Genomic DNA, 24,146 nt, shown 5'->3' on the forward strand with positions numbered 1-24,146 from the left:
TTGGAGCACATTAACATTCCGGACACACGCAATTATAAATTTCACTGTTGTGCATCGAACATTTCATGTGTTACCTGACTGAATACATGTTCAGTTGAGCAATTTGACTTTTCCATAGAAAAGCCAACTGCATGTGAAATTGCTCAAGAACTCACCTTGCACTTTTTTGAAGGATACCTACTTTTTGCCATGTTGTTGTATAATTTGTAATCTATGAAAAAACTAAAATAAATATGAAAAACTAACCTCGAAGTTTGGTATTTTAGCGTGTGTTACCCTTTAAGATACACCAAACACAAATGCACCAGTTAAATTTTAAATAATTGCCTAATGGCTGGTCCTCAGAATGGTAAGTTATGAATGAGGGTCAAACACTCCCCGATTTCATTGCACATTCTCACATGTAATATAATTCATCTTGCGCAAAAGAAAATTTAATTTGAAAATAACACTTCTTAAACCACCATTCACAATATTTTGTTGCTGTCTGTTAGAAATGTTAGCAGTTGTGATATCGCATTCACTGAAAGCAGTTCAGTGCTACAAAGTATAGCACAGTCTCTGTCCTAAATCCTTCAACATGTGTCGCTGTCCGCAGATGCTTGTGTGTGCACTGTGTTTCGTTGCTGCAAATGGCGCACTTTTTTTGCAACTTAAGTTCCATTTTGGTGTTATTCTCTCATTTATGTTTTATTGGCGCAGTATTATTCTACAGTAGTGGGCTAAAGTAAAATTGTTGTTCGAGTATCAGTTCTTAACAGTCAACATTACAAAAACTTAACTGAAAACAAAAACAATGAAAAATTCACAGAATTCTAAAAAAATCCTCTATTTTTCCCAGATGAAAACATTTCTCTGTTTTTCCCAGATTTCCAAGTTGTCCTGGGGCATATACACCCTGGACGAGAGAAGAGCAACAAAGATTGGCACATTCTGACACAGGACCTTTCAGTAACAGCAAGAGTGTTAAGCAGAGACACTGAGTAGCATGGATAGGTTTACTTTCGAAATTCTGACAGCTTACTTTCCAGAAAGATTCAGGTAACACATACTACTTCCTCCCACATTTGTCTTATGAAATGACCACAATGAGAAAAGTTAGGGAAATTACATTTCATATAGACGTTTATCAAAAGTCATTATTCCCCCACATTTCACCCATTTAGGATCAGACGGACATAACTACATTTTTGACACTATGATTTATGGAAAACAGTATGGCTCAGACATACAGAAGAGCTGAACTGCTGTTCGACCACAGGATGTTGTGTTAATTTCTGAAACAGAACAGCTATTATGTTTCTCTGATCCTAAGAGAGCTGTTCGAAGTTGCTTCTCCCAATACTTCTTTTCCGACGCACATTGCCCTGTGACAACAATGAAATTCGACATCTTGGCAAAGAAAATGAACATTGTTTCAGTTGTAAATGGGTTTACAAGTAGGAGCGTAATGGAGTGCGGAGGAAGAAGGACCGCGAAAAAGTGCCCGGAGAAGGAATGGAATTTAGTGGAATTTTATTAGTATTAGAACCTGTTTCTTAGTATACATCTTTAAGTAGTTATTATCATCATTATTGTTATTGCTGTTGTTTTTGTTGTTGTTGTTTCTGTCAATAGCTGACTAGGAACTGCAATGTGAAAAGGATGAAGGGACAGTCAGGAATGTTTGGTTCAAATACAGTTGATGAGCCTTCCAATCAATTGGATGAAGCTACTGCTTCTGGCAGGTAGCCAAACAAGTACTGAATGCTACTGGAATCCACAGTTAACACTTGCTTTGTTATATTTACAGACAGCAGTGTTGAACATAGAACCTCCTTTGTAAAAGATACCACAAAACTTGCTGAGGATGTAACTAGAGTGCAAGTAAGTTACCACTATAATAATGCTGGTGTTGAGAACAGTACAAAAGAAGAAAACTTAAGGGTAGCTCTTAAAGAGGAATGGAAAAGAAATCAAAGAAAAGTCAATCAACAGTATCATAGGACATATATTTCTTCAAAGAAGTCCGAAGTTCTTGCATGAAATGCGAAGCCAAAAGATTACTCTAAATGTCAACAACAGTGAAGCAGTACATTTACTGAGCATGACAGACAAAATATCCATACCATCTGCTACGATCTTGGTTCAGTTGAGCTACAAGATCATTACCTATGTAAGTTACTTGAGGAAGAAGAAAAACGAAGTGCGAGAATAAAATCTGGTAACTCACAATGGAAGAAGACCAAGAAATTATATCTTATTAGGGAGCTGATAAGATTCAAGCGTGTATGAAGTTTTTCTCAAGACATTTGACATTTCTGAAACCTTTAAAAAAATGTTCATCATGTAATTGAGAAACAGGGAGGAAGATATCATGAGCCAAGTGTAAAGTGACCGGAACAAAGTAGACAGGTTACAAGGAACAAGAGGAAGCAATGTACAGCTGACTATTTACCTGCTGATGTAAGCATTAAGATAACATACGATTTATATCGGTAACAGTGCCATGAAGAAGGGAAGGCAGCAGAGAAATTATGGTTGTATCGGCAGAATACCGACAACAGAATTTAATCTGAAATTCCATAGGGCGCGAAAAATATGAGTGATAAAATGTTTTTAAGCTTACACATCATTTAAATGAGCAAAAGAAAGATAAAGCATTTAAAAGAGAACAAGAAGAGCATTTGAGAAGGAAAGCAATGGCAAGGGAGTTAAAAAAAAAAAAAAGCTGAATCTGTGCTGGCTGAATTTGACTTGCAAGCTGTACTTCACTTGCTTGCCAGAACAGGAATGCCTACATGAGCATTATGTGTCTGCATGCAGTGAATATACTGACCATTTCAACCATCACCCAACGCTTTTTCGAGCTTGGGCATTCACAAATGAAAGTAGATGCAGTGCATGACACCATCTAAAGAAAGAGTGAACACGTGGATGTTTTTGATACCACTCACTGATATGCTACAGTAAAAATGTCTTCCAACAAGAACAGAGTGATAGAAATTGTTGTTGTTGTGGTCTTCAGTCCTGAGACTGGTTTGATGCAGCTCTCCATGCAACTCTACCCCATGCAAGCTTCTTCATCTCCCAGTACCTACTGCAACCTACATCCTTCTCAATCTGCTTAGTGTATTCGTCTCTTGGCCTCCCTCTACGATTTTTACCCTCCACATTGCCCTCCAATACTAAACTGGTGATCCCTTGATGCCTCAGAACATGTCCTACCAACCGATCCCTTCTTCTAGTCAAGTTGTGCCACAAACTTTTCTTCTCCCCGATCCTATTCAACACTTCCTCATTAGTTATGTGATCTACTCACCTAATCTTCAGCATTCTTCTGTAGCACCACTTTTTGAAAGATTCTATTCTCTTCTTGTCCAAACTATTTATCGTCCATGTTTCACTTCCATACATGGCTACACTCCATGCAAATACTTTCAGAAACGACTTCCTGACACTTAAATCTATACTCGATGTTAACAAATTTCTCTTCTTCACAAATACTTTCCTTGCCATTGCCAGTCTACAGTTTATATCCTCTCTACTTCGACCATCATCAGTTATTTTGCTCTCCAAATAGCAAAACTCTTTTACTACTTTAACCGTCTCAGTTTCTAATCGAATTCCCTCAGCATCACCCGACTTAATTCGACTACATTCCATTATCCTCGTTTTGCTTTTGTTGATGTGCATCTTATATCCTCCTTTCAAGACACTGTCCCTTCCGTTCAACTGCTCTTCCAAGTCCTTTGCTGTCTCTGACAGAATTACAGTGTCATCGGCGAACCTCAAAGTTTTTATTTCTTCTCCATGGATTTTAATACCTACTCCGAATTTTTCTTTTGTTTCCTTCACTGCTTGCTCAATATACAGATTGAATAACATCGAGGAGAGGCTACAACCCTGTCTCACTCGCTTCCCAACCACTGCTTCCCTTTGATGTCCCTCGACTCTTATAACTGCCATCTGGTTTCTGTACAAATTGTAAATAGCCTTTCGCTCCCTGTATTTTACCCCTGCCACCTTCGGCATTTGAAAAAGAGTATTCCAGTCAACATTGTCAAAAGCTTTCTCTAAGTCTACAAATGCCGTTCCTTAATCTAGCTTCTAAGATAAGTCGTAGGGTCAGTATTGCCTCACGTGTTCCGATATTTCTATGGAATCCAAACTAATCTTCCCCGAGGTCGGCTTCTACTAGTTTTTTCATTCGTCTGTAAAGAATTCGTGTTAGTATTTTGCAGCTGTGACTTATTAAACCGATAGTTCGGTAATTTCCACATCTGTCAACACCTGCTTTCTTTGGTATTGGAATTATTATATTCTTCTTGAAGTCTGAGGGTATGTCACCTGTCTCATACATCTTGCTCACCAGATGGTACAGAGTTTTGTCAGGACTGGCTCTCCAAAGGCTGTCAGTAGTTCTAATGGAATGTTGTCTACTCCTGGGGCTTTGTTTCAACTCAGGTCTTTGAGTGCTCTGTCAAACTCTTCACGCAGTATCATATCTCCCATTCCATTTTCATCTACATCATCTTCCATTTCCATAATATTGTCCTCAAGTACATCGCCCTTGTCTAGCCCCTTCTATATACTCCTTCCACCTTTCTGCTTTCCCTTCTTTGCTTGGAACTGGGTTTCCAGCTGAGCTCTTGATATTCATACAAGTGGTTCTCTTTTCTCCAAAGGTCTCTTTAATTTTCCTGTAGGCAGTATCTATCTTACCCCTAGTGAGATAAGCCTCTACATCCTTACATTTGTCCTCTAGCCATCCCTGCTTAGCCATTTTGCACTTCCTGTCGATCTCATTTTTGAGATGTTTGTATTCCTTTTTGCCTGCTTCATTTACTGCATTTTTATATTTTCTCCTTTCATCAATTAAATTCAATATTTCTTCTGTTACCCAAGGATTTCTACTAGCCCTCGTCTTTTTACCTACTTGATCCTCTGCTGCCTTCACTACTTCATCCCTCAAAGCTACCCATTCTTCTTCTACTGTATTTCATTCCCCCATTCTTGTCAATTGTTCCCTTATGCTCTCCCTGAAATTCTCTACAACCTCTGGTTCTTTCAGTTTATCGAGGTCCCATCACCTCAAATTCTCACCTTTTTGCAGCTTCTTCAGTTTTAATCTACAGTTCATAACCAATAGATTGTGGTCAGAGTCCACATCTGCCCCTGGAAATGTCTTACAATTTAAAACCTGGTTCCTAAATCTCTGTCTTACCATTATATAATCTATCTGAAACCTGACAGTATTTCTAGGCTTCTTCCATGTATACAGTCTTCTTTTATGATTCTTGAACCAAGTGTTAGCTATGATTAAGTTGTGCTCTACGCAAAATTCTACCAGGCGGCTTCCTCTTTTGTTTCTTACCCCCAATCCATATTCACCTACTACGTTTCCTTCTCTCCCTTTTCCTACTGGCGAATTCCAGTCACCCGTGACTATTAAATTTTCGTCTCCCTTCACTATCTGAATAATTTCTTTTATTTCATCATACATCTCTTCAATTTCTTTGTCATCTGCAGAGCTAATTGGCATATAAACTTATACTACTGTGGTAGGCATGGGCTTCGTATCTATCTTGGCCACAATAATGCGTTCATTATGCTGTTTGTAGTAGCTTACCCGCATTCCTATTCATTATTAAACCTACTCCTGCATTACCTCTATTTGATTTTGTGTTTATAACCCTGTAGTCACCTGACCAGAAGTCTTGTTCCTCCTGCAACCAAACTTCACTAATTCCCACTATATCTAACTTTAACCTAACTGCCCGATTAAGGGATCTGACATTCCACGCTCCGATCCGTAGAACACCAGTTTTCTTTCTCCTGATAACGACATCCTCTTGAGTAGTCCCTGCCCAGAGATCCGAATGGGGGACTATTTTACCTCTGGAATATTTTACCCAAGAGGACGCCATCATCATTTAACCATACAGTAAAGCTGCATGCCCTCGGGAAAAATTACGGCTGTAGTTTCCCCTTGCTTTCAGCCGTTCACAGTACCAGCACAGCAAGGCCGTTTTAGTTAGTGTTACAAGTACAGATCAGTTAATCGTACTCAAATTCAATCAGCTTCGTAAGAAACTAATTTGGAATAGAAAACCACTGAAAATGGAGAAACTGTAAAATGGCTTACAACTGCTGGAATGCAATAGCGGAAACATCAAACTGATATAATATTTTCAAAGTATTCCGATGATGATCGTGAATTTCAAATTTGTCACATCAGGAGAAGACCTGGCCTATGAAATTCATCGAATTCGGTACCTGAAGACAATATTCTATGATATGATGGTCCTCTCTGCATAAGTAACAAAAAGAAAAACAACTTATAGATTTATTTAATAATTGTGTTATACTTCCTACGTATCACACATTATATCAAGGACTCAACACTGCTAATGAATTGGAAAATGAGGGAAACATTTAGGAATCACAGGAATATACTTCATGTCTTTTTCTTATTTTGGCCTCCTTTAATTGTTGCTAGTTCATCATGTTAGCCGTTGCATGGAAGCTACTTTTGGCTTACATTACTAGTCCAAATGTCTATGTTTTATCGTGTTTGAAACAATAATGCACAAACAGTAAACAGCTGTGATAAAGCACTAACCACATGATTCTTGTTTCTGTTAGCTCTCAATTATTTATTACAGCAGACCAACAATGGCCTTTATGCATTCTCCTTCACAGACTGACAGTAAACTTGCTGAAAAACAGTTCTCTTGTGTACTGCAGTCACTGAATAGCTCTAACACTCATTCATATTAATCTATATTGATAAAGACATTACAAACACAGCTGCAGTACTTTATAATATTCTAATATTACTTAAAGCTATAAGCATCAGTCATTAAGTTAAGAATTTGACAAATGTAATGATGTGGATAATTTCACAAAATATTTCATCAGTGTCCACCAAGTGACGAGAATATGTAACATCTAATAGGAAACAACAATGAATCAAATATACTTTTTATTTTTTATTTACCTTAGAAAGGTTTGCAAAAAGCTATTAGAAAGTACTCAGTTTTTATAACAAAACCTTCAAATTGCTTTATCTCAAAAACTGTTTCATCTCTTTGATCCCGAATGGAATGTTTATGAATTACAGAGGTAAAAAGGGAGTGTGGGTGCAGGAGGGGGCAGCAAGAATGATAGTAGTACCAAAAGTACTCCCCACCATACTGTAGGGTAAATTGCAGAGCACATATTTAGCAGAAAACACACGCTACTACTTCTTGTTGTTTTCCCATGCAGTGTTTGCGCAGTTAAATCTAATAGATTTGTGTTTGGTATTTTGTTGGCGGGTTCAATATTTGCTGCAACAGTGGGGAAAGTAATCACTTGATATGGTGGGTAATGGTCTGAAGTGTCACTATATTTGTTACACTTATTTCCTAGGTTGTTATCTTTTTTTAGTTTACTATTTTTCTTTATTTAATAATGTTACGAATTGCTTTTGCCATACTCTTGGACTGTTTTAAGTTTTTCAGCTACTAACTATGTTTGCTTTTGGCATAATCCGTATCACTTCAGGCACGGGGGGTTACATTCATAGTCTCGGATGTTATTGAATTTAGCATATGTTAAAATTCAGGAAAAAGTAAGAAACATGTATTTTTTTTCCTACAAAAAAAATTCCTGCCACAAGATACAGGCTTCCAAAGATGGCACTGCGAACACCATTTTGAAGCTGCGAATTTCGGAAAAGTTTCTAAAATGCTGTATATCTGTAACAGTTTTAGATATTTTGTATGAGTTTTTTTTAATTTGAAAGATAATTGCTTTATGATTACAATGGTATCTTCCGTTTGAACATATCTGTCAAAGTTCTTTTACTGTTGCCTTTTGAATTTTGCATATAATTTACAAAAAAAATTTATTTTTTCAAAAATGCCAATCCAGGAAAGTTAGATTTTTTTCTGTTGATTAGTACCATGTTCTCTGCACAGAAGAGCTTCCACTTTTCAGTTGGACAGGTTTCATTTTAAAAAATCATTTTTTTTAACTTTCAAGGGCAATGTATGTCTTCACTAAAGTTGTTTCTTACTAATTTCTTTGTCACAATGTTTATTTCTACTGGCTTTGTTGCATTGCAGTTATTTATTATCACTTACTTTGTTGCAGTTATTTCCTTTCACTTTCTTTGTTGCAGTTACTTCTTACACTTTGTTGTGGTTTCCTGTCAAGTTTCTCTGTTCTGGTTCTTCATTGCGGGTTTCTATATTGTAGTGTTCAGTGCTAATTTGCTTACTGAAGAGGCTTCTAAGAGATATGAGACCACCCAGTGAGTTCTGTGTTTTCGTGAGGAATTTGCCAGTTGACACAGCTGCAGTGTGTTTTGTGTAAAGGATGTTTGAAATTTCTTCTCACTGGGGCCACAGGAGAGTGAAGTGTGCTGACTATTTGCATATCAATAAAAGAGCTATATGAAGATGTTTCCAGTGACGAATAACAATAATGATAGTATCTGAACAAGGTGAAGCCTCCCATAGTGCAGATGATGCAGATTTTGTATCAATAGAGGAAGAATTAAATACTGTGAATCAATCAACTACAGAGGTAGGTGTTAGTCCTGTTACCAAACCATGGTCCGTGAAGTTGAGTCATATGCTCTATGCATCAAGAAAGTGCAGAGAAATTACTAAAGCTATGGGTGAATACACTACAGCAAAACTGACCACACTCTTCAAAGTAGAAATTCCATCTTCAGAATAAAATGAACCAAAGCACTCTTGGACCTCTTGCCAGGAATTTTTCACAAATATCAATTCAGTTGTTGAATAGTGTACATCCTACAGTGAAAAGGTACAAGTTTAAACTATTATTGCAGAGACATAGTCAAAGAAAACAATCTTGAACCACATTCCAGCAGTATCAAACTACATGGTAGACAAATCAAGGAATGTGAGATCTGCAAAAGGAGTCTTTGGAAGACCAGATCCTATTATGGTCATCCTGTAAAAGCAACTCAAGTTGAAATAGTGCAGTCATTTTATCTGGAAGATAAATGGGACTGTTCTCGCCAGAATGATAACAAAAAAGACACTATAACTGTAACAGCTGAAGGTCAAAAAATTGTGAAAGTGAAGAGGTATGTGACTTGCAGTATTAAAGAAACTTTTGCAATTTATAAGGGCAAATATACAACTTTAAGTATTGGAAAATCAAAATTTTATGCACTACAACCCTAGTGGGTAGTTCCACACCCACCTAGATATGTCTGTTTATGTGTGCACTGTGTGAATTTTGAACTTTGTGTGGTAACTTTGAAGAACTTACTGGAGCACGTGACATATGACATCTTGGTTGGGCGTGTGAAGTCACTAGTAGTCTGTGATGTAAAGCAAGAGACTTGTTTGTTTCAAGAATGTGGTGACTGCCCTGGAAAGGGAGGGCTGTCTTTACAGATACTTGCCTGGAAGATGCAGCAGATAACTCTGCAGAAATTACATATGCGACATGGGAGGAAAATAAACTAATTAAGAAAACTGTTGTCTTCGACAGTTTCACTGATGAACTTGGTAAATGGTGAGTGAAAGCAGAAACACACCAGCATCTGAAGAAATTGCAACAAAAACACATTGCAGAAGTGAAAGGATGTGTACAGGCTGAAGAACTACGTTTAGTGCTTCACTGTGATTTTGCTGATAACTGGTCTGTAATTCTCCCACATGAAGTGCACGGGTATCATTGGAGTAATGACCAGGTTTAAGTTTTTTTATTGGATCTGTTATAACATTTAATCACCAATAATTGCGTGGATATTCAAACACACTCACTTATGAACAATAGCTGGTTACATGATAACAACTCAGTATCTCTCATTCGACTGCCGTGCCATGACATGCGGCTGGCGCCGTTCGTAGCTAGGTGGCGCTCCCGCGCTCAGCCGAGTTGCGGAGCGCCTCTATCGCCGTTTTTGCGCGTACTGTCGTGGCAGCACTGTTAAATGTCGTGGCACTGTCACAACAGGATCAGATGAGATTTACTTTCATTACAACTGATCCGTACTGAGGAGGTCCTCTAGGATGTAGAACACGCCAGAAAAACAATAATACATGACAAATATTTACAACTAAAGCAAATTAGTTAATGTACCTTCCACAGGTCCCAAGTGGAATAACTGTCTTTTTTTTTAATGAACACAATATGGAAGGAACATTTTACAACACTCATTTACTAAGATGGCATTAATGCACTGAATTTAAAACATAATTTTTTTTTATAAAGTAATAAACATATAGAGGTCTATTACAATATTTATTTACAATGAACACATTACTGCACTGAAATGGTGCAGAAGTTAGATTGTACTTCACACACACACACACACACACACACACACACACACACACACACACACACACACATAAAATTGTTTCTACTGAGAAATTCATCAATGGAGTAGGAGGAGTTGGCCACCAATAAATCCTGTAGGCTTCTCTTAAACTGAATTTCAATGGTTATTAAGCTTTTTATGGCTGCTGGCAAGATATTGAAAATGTGTGTTCCTGAATAATGCACACCTTTTTGTACAAGAGTAAGTGACTTTAAATCCTTGTGGAGATTATTGTTATTTCTAGTACTGATTCCATGAACTGAGCTGTTGGTTTGAAAAAGTGATATATTTTTAATGACAAATTTCATTAAGGAAAAAATATATTGGGAAGCAGCAGTTAGTATCCCTAGTTCCCTAAATAGGCCTCTGCAGGATGTTCTTAGTTCACACCACATATAGCTCTTATTGTACATTTTTGTGCCCAGAAAACTTTACCCCAAAAAATAATCCCATATGACATTATGGAGTGAAAGTAAACATAGTATGCCAGATTTTTCATTTTTATGTCACCTATGTCCAACAGAATTTGCATTGCAAATAGAGATTTGTTTAGATGCTTCAGCAGTTCTGTGGTGTGCTCCTCCTAGTTGAATTTATTATCAAGCTGTAATCCCAAGAATTAAACACTGTCCACTTCTTCTTTCTGCTTGTCATCATACGTTACGCATATACTCGTGGGACACCCCTTATAAGTTCTGAACTGCATGTAGTGTGTTTTTTCAAAGTTTAGTGATAATGGATTGGCTAGAAACCAGTGATTAATGTCCACAAATATTTTATTAGCTGATCAATCTAAGACTACACTTGATTTGCTACTTATTGCAATGTTTGTATCATTGGCAAACAAAACAAACTTGGCAACTGGTAACATTAATGATGAAAGGTCATTGATATACACAAGAAAAAGTAAATGTCCTAAGATGGAACCTTGTGGGGTCCCACCTGTAACTAGTTCCCAGTTGGATGATGCCTGACGGTCCAGACAAACTATTCCTGTGAAAGGGATTCAGAAGACACATGGACCAGCTGCTGGATATAGGTTTCCAGCTGAAGGACGGCAACAATGCCATCAGTGTTCACTTCCTGTTCACAATGTTTTGAAGATTGTAAGTGCTCCAGATCCTATTGATTCAAAAGGAAGGTATCACTCTATATCAAAGGAAGATACTGAAGCAGCGGAACACATTTTTAGTTCAGTACAAAACAGAGTGCACAGATGTTGTATAAATTGAAACCTTAAAGTCTTTGGACCTTTCACGTGCATTTTGGAATCATTTAAAATGCTTGAAAAATGAGTCTCTTACTCATCTTCCAGAACTAAAATTACATTAAATAATGCTAGGTTAAGACTTTTATGAGCCTGTAATGTGATAATGTGGTAATAAAACAGGTTTTATGTATGGCAAAAATTTCAGTTGTTTATAAAATCTGTTCAACTTAAAAGTGGAAGCTCTCCTTTTCAGGGAATGTAGGACTATACCATAATAATCAACAGGGAATAAAAAACAATAATTATGGACTGGAATTTTTGAAAAAAATAAATAAAATAAATTATAAAAACAGTTCAGGATGCTATAGTAAAAGAACTTTGACTGACAAGTCCAAATGGAAGATTTCTTTGTAATCATAAAGCAATTATCTTTCAAATTAAAAAAAAAAATTCCAAAATTCACATCTTCAAAATGGTATGTGCATTGTCATCTTTGGTGGGCTGTATCTCAGAGCAGAAATTTTTTTGGAGAAAACAAAAAGATACATGTTCCTTACTTAGCCCTTCAGATTAACATACGATAAATTCAGTAACATCTGAGACTATGAACGTAACATTTTTTCTTAGCCTGCCTGAACTGATACAGACTATGCTTTCTGGAAATAATTCCACACTGCCATTTAACATGCAGTATTGGATATACTTAGCTGCATGGTAAGAGCATTATCACTTTTCTGACAGGATTCACAGCTACTTTAGAACATTGTCATGTAAAACATGCAGCACACAGACAAAATACACAATCAAATCATATTTGTTAAGTTATCAGCTCCAAGCGCTGTCCACAACTAACTGGGGCAACTGGCACCTGAGATAGCGAGTCATGTGACAATGGTGAACAGAACAGAAGGTGTGATCAAGTTCATTTTCTGATTAGAAGGATCGAAGGTTAAGGAAGAGGAATGAAATTAAAGGATTGGTGAGGTTTAGGGAATGGTGGAGGGTTTAGAAAAGTCACCCAGACCAATGTTCAAGGGAGGAAAGTCTTTGCTTCTCATCCCAACCAGTAAATCTCCCCTACAGAGGGTTGAATTGTAATCAACACAGATCAAGTATAATTGACAGAAGACTATAAATACTTACTCTTTTCTTAACTTTTCCATCTTCTGTAATGTTCTTCATTTTTGTAGCAATTCTTTCAAATGGCGTATTCTCTGGAGCTCCTTGCCCTATTGTTTCATCATCTGAACCAACATCAACACAGTCTAAATTGACATAGTCCAGTAGATCTTTTTCACTGAAGTAACTTCCATAACTCTCTTCAAGTGCAGCTTCACTACTCGTGTTTACCTCAAATGTTGCAGAGGAGTTACTTATCAGTTCTCTGAAACAATACCGATTGAACTGAACATTTCTACTACATAACACTATAAGAACAAAATAAAATATACGGTAACATTTTATGCTGCTATCAATTTTTTATAAAAGCATGAAATCATTAGAAAAAAGGACTCTCATATGTTTAATTTATTTCTTCATCCAATTGTCATCTCACAACAATATGGCATTTGTTCAGATAATTAAGTGCAAATCACTACATCAAAATATAAAAGACACAGCAAACTACATAACATGCTTTATGAGGACAGGACAGGTGGCTGACAGTGGTATTGATTAAGGAACCATCCTGGCGGCACTTGTCTTAGCAATCCAGGGACACTATGTAAAACCCAAACCAGAATGGATGGACAGAGCAACTCCATCCTCCCGAATATGAGGTCAGTGACTTCAGGGCAGCACTGCCTCATTCAGTAAGTCCCTACTGTATAATGTCCCCAGATTCACATACAATTTGTTTCAGGTAACTACGCCTCAAAATTTCTACTATCTGTACCTTGCTTTGTTCTGGATGTTGGTGTTGTAATATGCTAATAGTATGAACTATCCATGAGGAGTTGGCTACACAAAATTCTATCCACACCTACATCAACATGCCCATGTAATCCGCACCCACATCAACGTGCCCGTGTAAGTTTATTGTAACTGATATTCAGCAATCGAAATTTGCCACATATTAATGTTGCGTGGTTTTTACAATGGTTTTAGGGGCGCTCTAACAAACCTTGACGTGATAACCAATGTTCACATGATCTTCACTCGACCAACAGAATCTATCCCAGCGCTGATGTTCAAGATGCATCACTTTGGAAGAGTGAAGTCATATGTACAAGCACTGTAAAACAAACTCGCTTACTTTATTTTTTACGATACCATTCAGGTTTATTTGGTTTTAGAACCCATACAGTTAGAAATCATTAACAATACGTTATACAGATGATTACTATGACAAAATCAGTCTTACTGGAGATTTATGCCGTCTGTAAGTCTTGTACACGGTTCGGCTTCTTCCTCAAAATCAAAGCCATCGTCAGACTGGTCTGGATCCATTCTGAGGGAAAAGGATGGGGTAAATCAGATAAACTATTGTTCCTGTCCACAACAATAACGCAAGCATACACAAAACAAACTTCCTCTCAGCAACACATGGCCCGTGGCCGACTCTAACGATACAATACAAAAACACCGATCGCGCTCTTCGCTCAGACCACAGATGTAAACACAAACTACCTGTTTGCGCAAGCATCTGTGCAGAATGTTCATTGTGCATGCAAAAAATCGCCACAAGTCTCGTGCGCACACGCGACACAGTATCAGTTTATGGTAGGCCTACTATCTGTCCAACTAGGCAAGAAATTTCAACGACAATCCGCCACATTCTCACAAAAGGTTTTCAGATCAGCACCTAGCTTGTAACGCACAAAATTTTTCTGTGATCTGTGATCTATAACAGTTTTTGCAGAAAAAGAAACAAAGAAAGAAACCCACTAAGTTATAGAAACGGCAAGAATGACCTTAACAGTGAAGATAAGCGACGGTAACTTACACACACTAATTTACGTCGTGAGATACAGCAACGACTGGTGAAATTATTTGCGATTGGTCACAGGGCATACAAATATCTATTGGCGGTCATAATAATTAATTTTCTGTGAAACTGCCTGTCCAGTCCCGTCCCCAATCGTATTTCTACTGACTCTCCCTATATCTAGACAGATCAGAAATCACTGGAGGTCGACATACCACGAACTTGGCTTACATATTTGGTTATACAGCACTAGGTCGAATAGTTTGCGTTCCTTTGTTTAACTTTTTGCAATAAATGTTCCATAAAGAATCTGTTTTTATTTCCGTTTATCTGTTTGCCGCAGTGTCAAGTGTTCTTAGCTTTTCTTTATAAGCAACTGCCTTCTTAAGGCGATCTCTTTTGCACTTCGCCCTTAACTTTCCACGAACGTGTGTGACACCTACACACACTCTCTCACAAAAAAAAGTGAAGCACCCAGAAGACATGGGGGGGGGGGGGGTTATTAGTGTAACTTAGTACACCTACACACCATTATCAGCGGGTAATTAAGTGATTAAAGTCGCAGTTCTCTGTGACAGTTAGAATGACCAACAGAAAGCGTTAGTTTTCTGTGTGTTAAGTGTTGTTACCAGGACTGGAAGGGTATACAGGGTTAATTACCTAAAATTTAACGGAGCAAGCTGACGCAATGATTAGCACACCTGGACTCGCATTCGTGAGGACGACGGTTCAAACCCCCGTCCGGCCATCCTGATCTAGGTTTTCTGCGATTTCCCTAAATCGCTTCAGGCAAATCCTGAAGTGGTTCCTTTGAAAAGACATGGCCGACTTCCTTCCCCATCCTTTCCTAATCTGATGGGACCGATGACCTCGCTGTTTGGTCCCTTCCTGCAAGTCAACCAACCTAAAAGTTGCACCACAAATACTGCGGAAATGGCAAGTGCTGTTGATGTGCAGTTTTCGCAGAATGATTAGTAGTCAGAGATTCGTACTGTCAGTCAATAAACAAATTGTAATAACACTTAGAAAGTGTATTTTGTATTTAGACATACACTTTTCTAAATATAGCAATGCCTGTTGAGTGTGGTTGGGTTGTTTTGGGGGAGGAGACTAGACAGAGAGGTCATCGGTCTCATCGGATTAGGGAAGGATGGTGAAGGAAGTTGGCCATGTCCTTTGAAATGAATCATTCCAGAATTTGCTTGGAGCGACTTAGGGAAATCACGGAAACCTAAATCAGGATGGCCCGACGTGGGATTGAACCATCGCCCCCCCAAATGCGAGTCCAGTGTGCTAACCACCGTGCCACCTCGCTCGGTAATGCCTATTGACATTAACACACCAAAAGTAAGGTAAATGAGAATGTATGAGAATGTCAGTGGTGTTTGTTGCAGGAGTCTAGTGGGACTCTTTTACAATAAACCACAATTTGAAAAGTTCCCACGCTCACAGTTGTACAGTACCTGTGGTACTACATACTAAAGAACAACATATGTGCATAGACTAGTTGCGATGATTCTGATCAGTAACGAGACAATTGACCATCACAGGCTGGTTCAAAATGACAACTGGCAGCGTCAATACATGCTTCCAGTCTCGTATGGAGTGACTGCTACAAATGGTTAGCATTTAAATGGAGATGTTTGAACAGGCTGTAGTAATGCATATTTGTATATCATCAGGTATGTTCTTGTAGACAACGTCTTTCAGCCCTCCCCACAGAAAAAAGTCTACAGGTGTCAAGTCCAGACAATGACTCGGCCAAGGTATAGGTTCTTGCGTCCAGTCCAATGATTTGGAAACAATTCGTGGTGACATACTGCAGTACTTCTTGCACTATGGGCTGGACAGCCATGATTTTGGTTCCACAGTTTTCACCTATTCTGCCGAGCGATGTCTTCTGGTATCCTCGGAAGATAGGCTGTTAGAAGTCTGCATTAATTTTTTGCTTTCACTGTTCCTTCTATGAAAATCAGGCCAATGAACTTATGGTTCATTATACCATACCACACGTTTACACTCCATGGACGCTGATTTTCCACGTGACAAAGCCAATGGAGATCAATAGTGCATGTTTCAGTGGTTTACCTGAGCATTTATGGTAAATGTGGTTTCATCACTAAACAAGATACATGATACATCTGAAGTATCCTGTCTTAGTGCCCATAAACAGAATTTAACATTATTCTCATAATCGTTTCTATGCAGCTCTTGATGGAGAGAGTTGTAATTGGGACGGAACCTATATCGATGGAGAATGCATAGGACACTTGCCTGACTCATGCCACTTTCTTGTGTGATTGCACAGGAGGTAATGTGAGGGTCAAGAATGTAATTTCTCTGTCTTTTGTCGTAACTTGTTTCCTTCTGTTATATTGTCTAGGTGTTGCGCTAAACTTTCACTTATGTGTTTGAAGAATTCCATATAGAATTGCTCAGATGATTAATGTCGATTTGGATATCTTACCAAATACACTGTACAGGAACTAACTACATTCTTCCTACACTCTCCATACCCCATGAGCATATCAGCTTTTTCTGCATTGGTAAATACCGTCGCCCATTCATGACTTACTCCTTGAGCAGTCCACACTGACTGACTAGCACATCGCAATTCACTCAAAGAGTAAACACTCACATGTAAGCAAACATAACAACATTGTACCTAGGGTACACGTATGTTTGCACAAAAAATTACACTTTCGAAGTATTATTACAATATGATATTGGCTAACAACGTGAGCCCTTGGCTACCATATCATTTGTGAAAACCGCACGTCAACAGCACTTTTCATTTCCGAATTTGCGGTACAATATTAGGGACGTGCGCAGTGTCAGGTGTTGAGTGGTCACTGTGAAGGACACAGAGCTGCTGTGTACTCTCGTGGGACAGAGTTGTCAGCACCTGACAGAATCTGAAAGGGACCTCATATTGGGGCTCCATTTGCCCCGCTGGTTGAATCAAGCAATATCGAGATTTATGGTTCACTCTCATGAGACAGTGACTCGATGTTGGACTATATGGAAATGTGATGGCAGGTATACACACCATTAGGGTTTCAGTTGATTACGGCTGACTGTCACTAGGGAGGACTGACATATTGTGCACCAAGCTCACTTGACCCCTTCACATCTGCCCCTGCCACCTGCATATAAATGTGGGCTCCCTGCAACATTTTGTGTTATTCTCCACCACTGGTTGGAGACTAGCAGTGGCCCTACCAGGGAATTACTGTTCCATACATACGATGCTATTAGCGCCACAACACAGCCAGCAGCATTTAGAGTGGTGCCATGACCAGGAAGCATGGACTGTTGATGAATGGCATTGCACTGTATTCAGCATTGCGTTCTGCACTACCCCAGATGACCATCATTGGGGAATATTGTGATGACCTGGGGAGAGGTCCCATTTTTCCATTGTTTTAGAGAGACACAGCAGTGTTGCCCCCGATGTCTTGGTATGGGGAGCCATCGAGTATGGCTCAAGTCATGGTTAAGAGTGACGAGGAAATTCTGATGGCACAATGGTAGGTGATGAGCAGGATGCACCTCATGTGTAACCTGTCATGTACAAGTATCATATTGACACTTTTCAAGAGGACAACGTTCATTCATACATAACACATGTGTCTATGAATTCTGCATTATGCTGACGTACTAGCATGGCTAGCAAGATCCCAGATCCGTCTGTGATAAAACATGTGTGGGACTAGCTCTGACATCAGCTCCATATGAGTGTCAGTATCCAGGATATCATTGACCAGTTACAACAGTTGTGGGCCGCTTTGCTTCGTGAGAGAATACAAGTTTTTACGGCTACCTTCTCAATCGAATTAATGCATGCAACCAGGTCAGAGAGGGTACAACGTCATACTGATCAAGGAACTCATATTGCCAAGTTATTAAACGTCTCTCGACACTGAAGTTTCATTTTGTTATCACCTCCGCTTCTGGATGCTTTACTTTCTTTGCCAGGCAGTGTACTTGAATATATTTAGCGATTAACTCTCTAAAGCGCTGCTGACGCATATTGGTCGTTCCAGAATTAAATATGCTCGCAAAGAGAAACACTTGTACTGATCAGACGTGTGCAAGATTCACGACGATTTCCAGTCCACACGCTACGATTTGTCTGAACAGACGTGTTTTGAGTTGACTAGTTTGAGCAACTTAGTTCAAACCTCCAACTCCAACTTCCATGTTAGAGCACATGTGACTGCTGCGTAAAATTTCGCTCAGTGCGTTACGACCCGTCTACGTAGATACGATGTGCACAGATATTTGCGCAGACAGTTTGGTGTGTATAGACTGGCCTTTATAGCTGAATGGCAGTTAACTTTTTTGTCAGGCTTGCTTGCGTGACAGTGAGTCAGTAAGGTGTTCCCACAGGTTAGATGACTGACCATTGCTATGGCGGGGCAATACTTGTGCAAGTTTTCGTTGCCTATGGAGAGAGGATTTACTTGTGCATTATCGTAGCTTTGATCCAATGTTTACTGTCAATTTGCGTCTGCACGATTGCACGTGAGAATCGTTGCTGAAGATTTTTTACATTCAGATGGTAGCCATGTGATAAATATAACAAGAATGGCTCATTTATTTCATAAGATCGTGTGTATTGGCATTCGTCGGTAAGTTTTTGTTTTATAGCTAACGAATTTGAAGGCAATGTTATAAAGTATTAGCAAACGTACATTATTTTGATTCCCTCCTCGGTTGGGTGTTAAACGCTTATCTTCCAAAGTTTACGTAGATATTCTCTGCTAGCACACCGTTTCGTGTTCTTACATATCGCAAAGAACTGAACGTGCGTTATTTGGTTTTCGGTGTTGTATGGCAGCTATCACACAGTAGTCCATGTTCTGGTTGCCTCTAGTATCAGATGATAATAGTCTGTTAAATTTGACATTGACTCGAGGCGACACCTTCATTGTATCGATGACTGTGCAACTTTACAGAGAACTACATAGGCTATATAATTTGTTATAGTTTTCAACGATCCATGTATTTTCAGTGAAACTATTAAACATTCTGCCGCTCCTTTTATTTGTTCGTATTCTTGTTTTATTCATCATCTTCTGCCCTTTATCCATCGCTCACATTGTCTTCAAGACTTCTTCAATTATTATAATTTGCAATTTCACACATTATAATTTCTTGCCATGGTTTCCTGGTGTGATTTTTCTAATCTTCCATTAGAGCATAATGTAGATTTTTGATAGTGAGAAATTCGACAAACAATTTTGGTACTTCACTTTGTCTGGTTGTATGCATAACGCTTATCATTATATATATATCAGCCTTTGGCAAGCATACATAAAATACTGTGGTCAAGAGGAATGTTTGATCAGAGTTGTCAGCTTTGACTTGTGACATAATGCTAATGGCTGCTGTCATGCCACCTTTTCGTTCATATATTCAACTTTGTTGCTAGTTGGAATAGACAAAAAATATGAAAACAATACAATCTGGTTGTGATAGTTGATCTGGTCGTTTAGTCCAAGGTATAGGTTAGGTTGGAAGGTAATAATTTGGTTGTGAGTTCGTGAAGCCATTGAATGGGATGCAAAAAAAAACGTTGTTGTGATGACAGACTGATCTGTAGCACAGGTCATTTGAAGAAAAAAAAAATAATCGCCTGTAATATACTTTGCATTTATAACAGTTTTATTTATTTTTCATTTGAACATTCAGCACAGTAGTATAAGACATTTCAGATGCATTACAAGTATAAATGAAACCTAAATAAAACATCTACAAACTTGGATCAAATTAGGCAAGCGTGAATTGAATTTTCAGTTCCCTCTGAAATCTTGGTTGTGGTAACACACTGATATGTGGTGCAGCCTGAGGTCTACGTTAGGGTGCAAGGTGGCAATTTGGTCAATAGTTGGCGAAGCATAAAATGTAATTATGGTTACAGTCTGATCAGTAGTGAAGCCTAGTGTTTACATCTGCACCATATTGAGAAATGCAAAAGGGGGGAGGGGACAACGCACAACTTTTACAATATTATCAATAGCACTTAGAAGGTACACTCAGTGTTCACCCATCATAATCATCATAATCATCATCATCATCATCATCTCTGATGTTTGTACAGGATCTGTTTTACAGTCACTGCTTTAGCTGAAGTCTTGAACAGGGAAAGTGCCACCCAGCAAGAGCACTTTTCTTTCAAAGTACACAGGTTAATGTGTATTCTGTGTATGCAGTTGGAGCATAGCATTAGATAGTCAGCAAGAGGTTAGAAAAGTGATGAGGGCTGAAACTGAAATCGTTTGGTAATCTTCACAGATTGTTTGACTTTACATTAGGTTATAATGTTTGACCTAAATACTCCAAAATGACATCAATATTTTACTGAGCGAGGTGGCACACTGGACTCGCATTTGGGAAGATGGTGGTTCAATCACGTGTCTGGGCATTCTGATTTAGGTTTTCGATGATTTCCCTAAATCGCTTCAGGCAAACGCCGGTATGGTTCCTTTGAAAGGGTACGGCCGTTTCCTTACCGATCCTTCCCTAATCTGATCGTCGTCCTCCCCCAAATCGATCAACCAACCAACCAACAATATTGTTTGTACTGTTGAGGAATGGCGGTTGTGGTGACACTGATTTGTAACACAGCTCAAGCTTTTTGTTAGGTTGGAAAATGACAGCCTGTGAATTGTCAATGCCAGCAGTTGTGGTACAAGAAGCCACTATTTCAATTATCGCAATGAGTACTGTGACAACAGATTGATAAGTAGCTTTTATTTTTTTTTATGTCATCCATCATTCTACTGACTGGTTTGATGCGGCTCGCCACGAATTCCTTTCCTTTCCTGTGCTAACCTCTTCATTTCAGAGTAGCACTTGCAACCTATGTCCTCAATTATTTGCTTGACGTATTCCAATCTCTGTCTTCCTCTACAGTTTTTGCCCTCTACAGTTCCCTCTAGTACCATGGAAGTCATTCCCTCATGTCTTAGCAGATGTCCTATCATCCTGTCCCTTCTCCTTATCAGTGTTTTCCACATATTCCTTTCCCTTCCGATTCTGCGTAGAACCTCCTCATTCCTTACCTTATCAGTCCACCTAATTTTCAACATTTGTCTGTAGCACCACATCTCAAATGCTTCGATTCTCTTCTCTTCCGGTTTTCCCACAGTCCATGTTTCACTACCATACAATGCTGTACTCCAGACGTACATCCTCAGAAATTTCTTCCTCAAATTAAGGCTGGTATTTGATATTAGTAGACTTCTCTTGGCCAGAAATGCCTTTTTTGCCATAGCGAGTCTGCTTTTGATGGCCTCCTTGCTCCGTCTGTCATTGGTTATTTTACTGCCTAGGTAGCAGAATTCCTTAACTTCATTGACTTCGTGACCATCAATCCTTATGTTAAGTTTCTCGCTGTTCTCATTTCTACTACTACTCATTACCTTCAACTTTCTCCGATTTACTCTCAAACCATACTGTGTGCTCATTAGACTGTTCATTCCGTTCAGCTGATCATTTAATTCTTCTTCACTTTCACTCAGGATAGCAATGTCATCAGCGAATCGTATCATTGATATCCTTTCACCTTGTATTTTAATTCCACTCCAGAACCTTTCTTTTATTTCCCTCTTGGTTGTTGTACATATTGTATATGACCCGTCTCTCCCTATAGCTTACCCCTACTTTTTTCAGAATCTCGAACAGCTTGCACCATCCAGGTCGACAAATCCTATGAAAGTGTCTTGATTTTTCATTAGCCTTGCTTCCATTATTAGCCGTAACATCAGAATTGCCTCTTTCGTCCCTTTACTTTTCCTAAAGCCAAACTGATTGTCACCTAGCGCATTCTCAATTTTCTTTTCCATTCTTCTGTGTATTATTCTTGTAAGCAGCTTCGATGCGTGAGCTGTTAAGCTGATTGTGCGATAATTCTCGCACTTGTCAGCTCTTGCCGTCTTCGGAATTGTGTGGATGATGCTTTTCCGAAAGTCAGATGGTATATCGCCAGACTCATATATATTCTACACACCAACGTGAATAGTCGTTTTGTTGCCACTCCCCCCCAATGATTTTAGAAATTCTGATCGAATGTTATCTATCCCTTCTGCCTTATTTGACCGTAAGTCCTCCAAAGCTCTTTTAAATTCCGATTCTAATACTGGATCCCCTATCTCTTCTAAATCGACTCCTGTTTCTTCTTCTATCACATCAGACAAATGTTCACCCTCATAGAGGCTTTCAATGTATTCTTTCCACCTATCTGCTCTCTCCTCTGCATTTGACAGTGGAATTCCCGTTGCACTCTTAATGTTACCACCGTTGCTTGTAATGTCACCAAAGGTTGTTTTGACTTTCCTGTATGCTGAGTCTGTCCTTCCGACAATCATATCTTTTTCGATGTCTTCACATTTCTCCTGCAGCAATTTCGTCTTAGCTTCCCTGCACTTCCTATTTATTTCATTCCTCAGCGACTTGTATTTCTGTATTCCTGATTTTCCCGGAACATGTTTGTACTTCCTCCTTTCATCTTCAGTTACCCATGGTTTCTTCGCAGCTACCTTCTTTGTACCTATGTTTTCCTTCCCAACTTTGTGATGGCCCTTTTTAGAGATGTCCATTCCTCTTCAACTGTACTGCCTACTGCGCTATTCCTTATTGCTGTATCTATAGCGTTAGAGAACATCAAACGTATCTCGTCATTCCTTAGTACTTCCGTATCCCACTTCTTTGCGTATTGATTCTTCCTGACTAATGTCTTGAACTTCAGCCTACTCTTCATCACTACTATATTGTGATCTGAATCTATATCTGCTCCTGGGTACGCCTTACAGTCCAGTATCTGATTTCGGAATCTCTGTCTGACCACGATGTAATCTAATTGAAATCTTCCCGTATCTCCCGGCCTTTTCCAAGTATACGTCCTCCTCTTGTGATTCTTGAACAGGGTATTCGCTATTACTAGCTGAAACTTCAGATTTTCTAGTTTCCCTACCACGTTCAAGCTTCTGACATTCCACGCCCCGACTCCTAGCATACCTGTAGTTAAGGATAGGTTTGGGGTGAGGCATCAGATTGTGAGTTGCCAGAGGAAATGAATGTAATACGAGGAACATATTTGCTACAGTTACTGAACAGTTCAAGTATTGAATTCAGCTGTGTATCAAGAGCCAAAGGTAGCTAAGGCAACATAAATGATACTCAGAAGAATGGGAAAGAAAATTGAGACTTTGTTAGATGATGGTTACTTTGGCCTTAGGAACAGTAAAGGCACCAGAGAGGCAGTTTTGACATTGCATTTGATAACAGAAGCAAGACTAAAGAAAAATCATGATGCATTCATAGGATTTGTTGACCTAGTAAAAGCATTTGACAATGGAAGATGTACAAAGTTCCCCCCAAAAATAGATGTAAGCTTTAGAAAAAAATGGATGGTATACAATATGTACAATAACCAACAGATAACAATTTAATGGAAGACCAAGAACAAAGTGATTGAATTAAAAAGGGTGTAAGACAGTGATACAGTCTCTCATCCCCACTGTTCAGTATCCACATCATAGAAGCAAGGAATGGTTCAAGAATGGAATTAAAACTAAAGGTGAAAGGCCTCAGTGATAAGATTCACTAACAACATGGTTATTGTTGGTGAATGATTGGTAGCACCTGTTGAATAGCGTGAACAGTCT

The 24,146-nt window shown here is 38.9% G+C and overlaps 2 protein-coding genes across 4 annotated transcripts in view; one reads left to right on the forward strand and one right to left on the reverse strand.

The window, feature by feature from the left end:
* Window positions 1-14,142, reverse strand: part of LOC124594854 (inactive peptidyl-prolyl cis-trans isomerase FKBP6) — a 57,042-nt gene extending 42,900 nt beyond the window's left edge. Inside the window, exons 1-2 of the mRNA XM_047133314.1 lie at window positions 13,909-14,142; window positions 12,690-12,930 (exon numbers count right to left, since the gene is read on the reverse strand). Coding sequence (XP_046989270.1) covers window positions 12,690-12,930; window positions 13,909-13,994 — 327 coding nt within the window. The 5' untranslated portion in view covers window positions 13,995-14,142. The remainder of the gene's footprint in view (window positions 1-12,689; window positions 12,931-13,908) is intronic.
* A 4,770-nt stretch (window positions 14,143-18,912) lies between these two features.
* Window positions 18,913-24,146, forward strand: part of LOC124594855 (CDP-diacylglycerol--glycerol-3-phosphate 3-phosphatidyltransferase, mitochondrial) — an 89,384-nt gene continuing 84,150 nt past the window's right edge. For 2 of the 3 annotated variants that reach the window (XM_047133316.1, XM_047133317.1), the window contains exon 1: window positions 18,913-19,106. In XM_047133316.1, coding sequence (XP_046989272.1) covers window positions 19,063-19,106 — 44 coding nt within the window. In that variant the 5' untranslated portion in view covers window positions 18,913-19,062. The remainder of the gene's footprint in view (window positions 19,107-24,146) is intronic. The other variant, XM_047133315.1, reaches the window with a different exon arrangement.

The sequence above is a fragment of the Schistocerca americana genome, chromosome 2 (genome assembly GCF_021461395.2).
Source record: "Schistocerca americana isolate TAMUIC-IGC-003095 chromosome 2, iqSchAmer2.1, whole genome shotgun sequence".
NCBI lineage: Eukaryota > Metazoa > Arthropoda > Insecta > Orthoptera > Acrididae > Schistocerca > Schistocerca americana.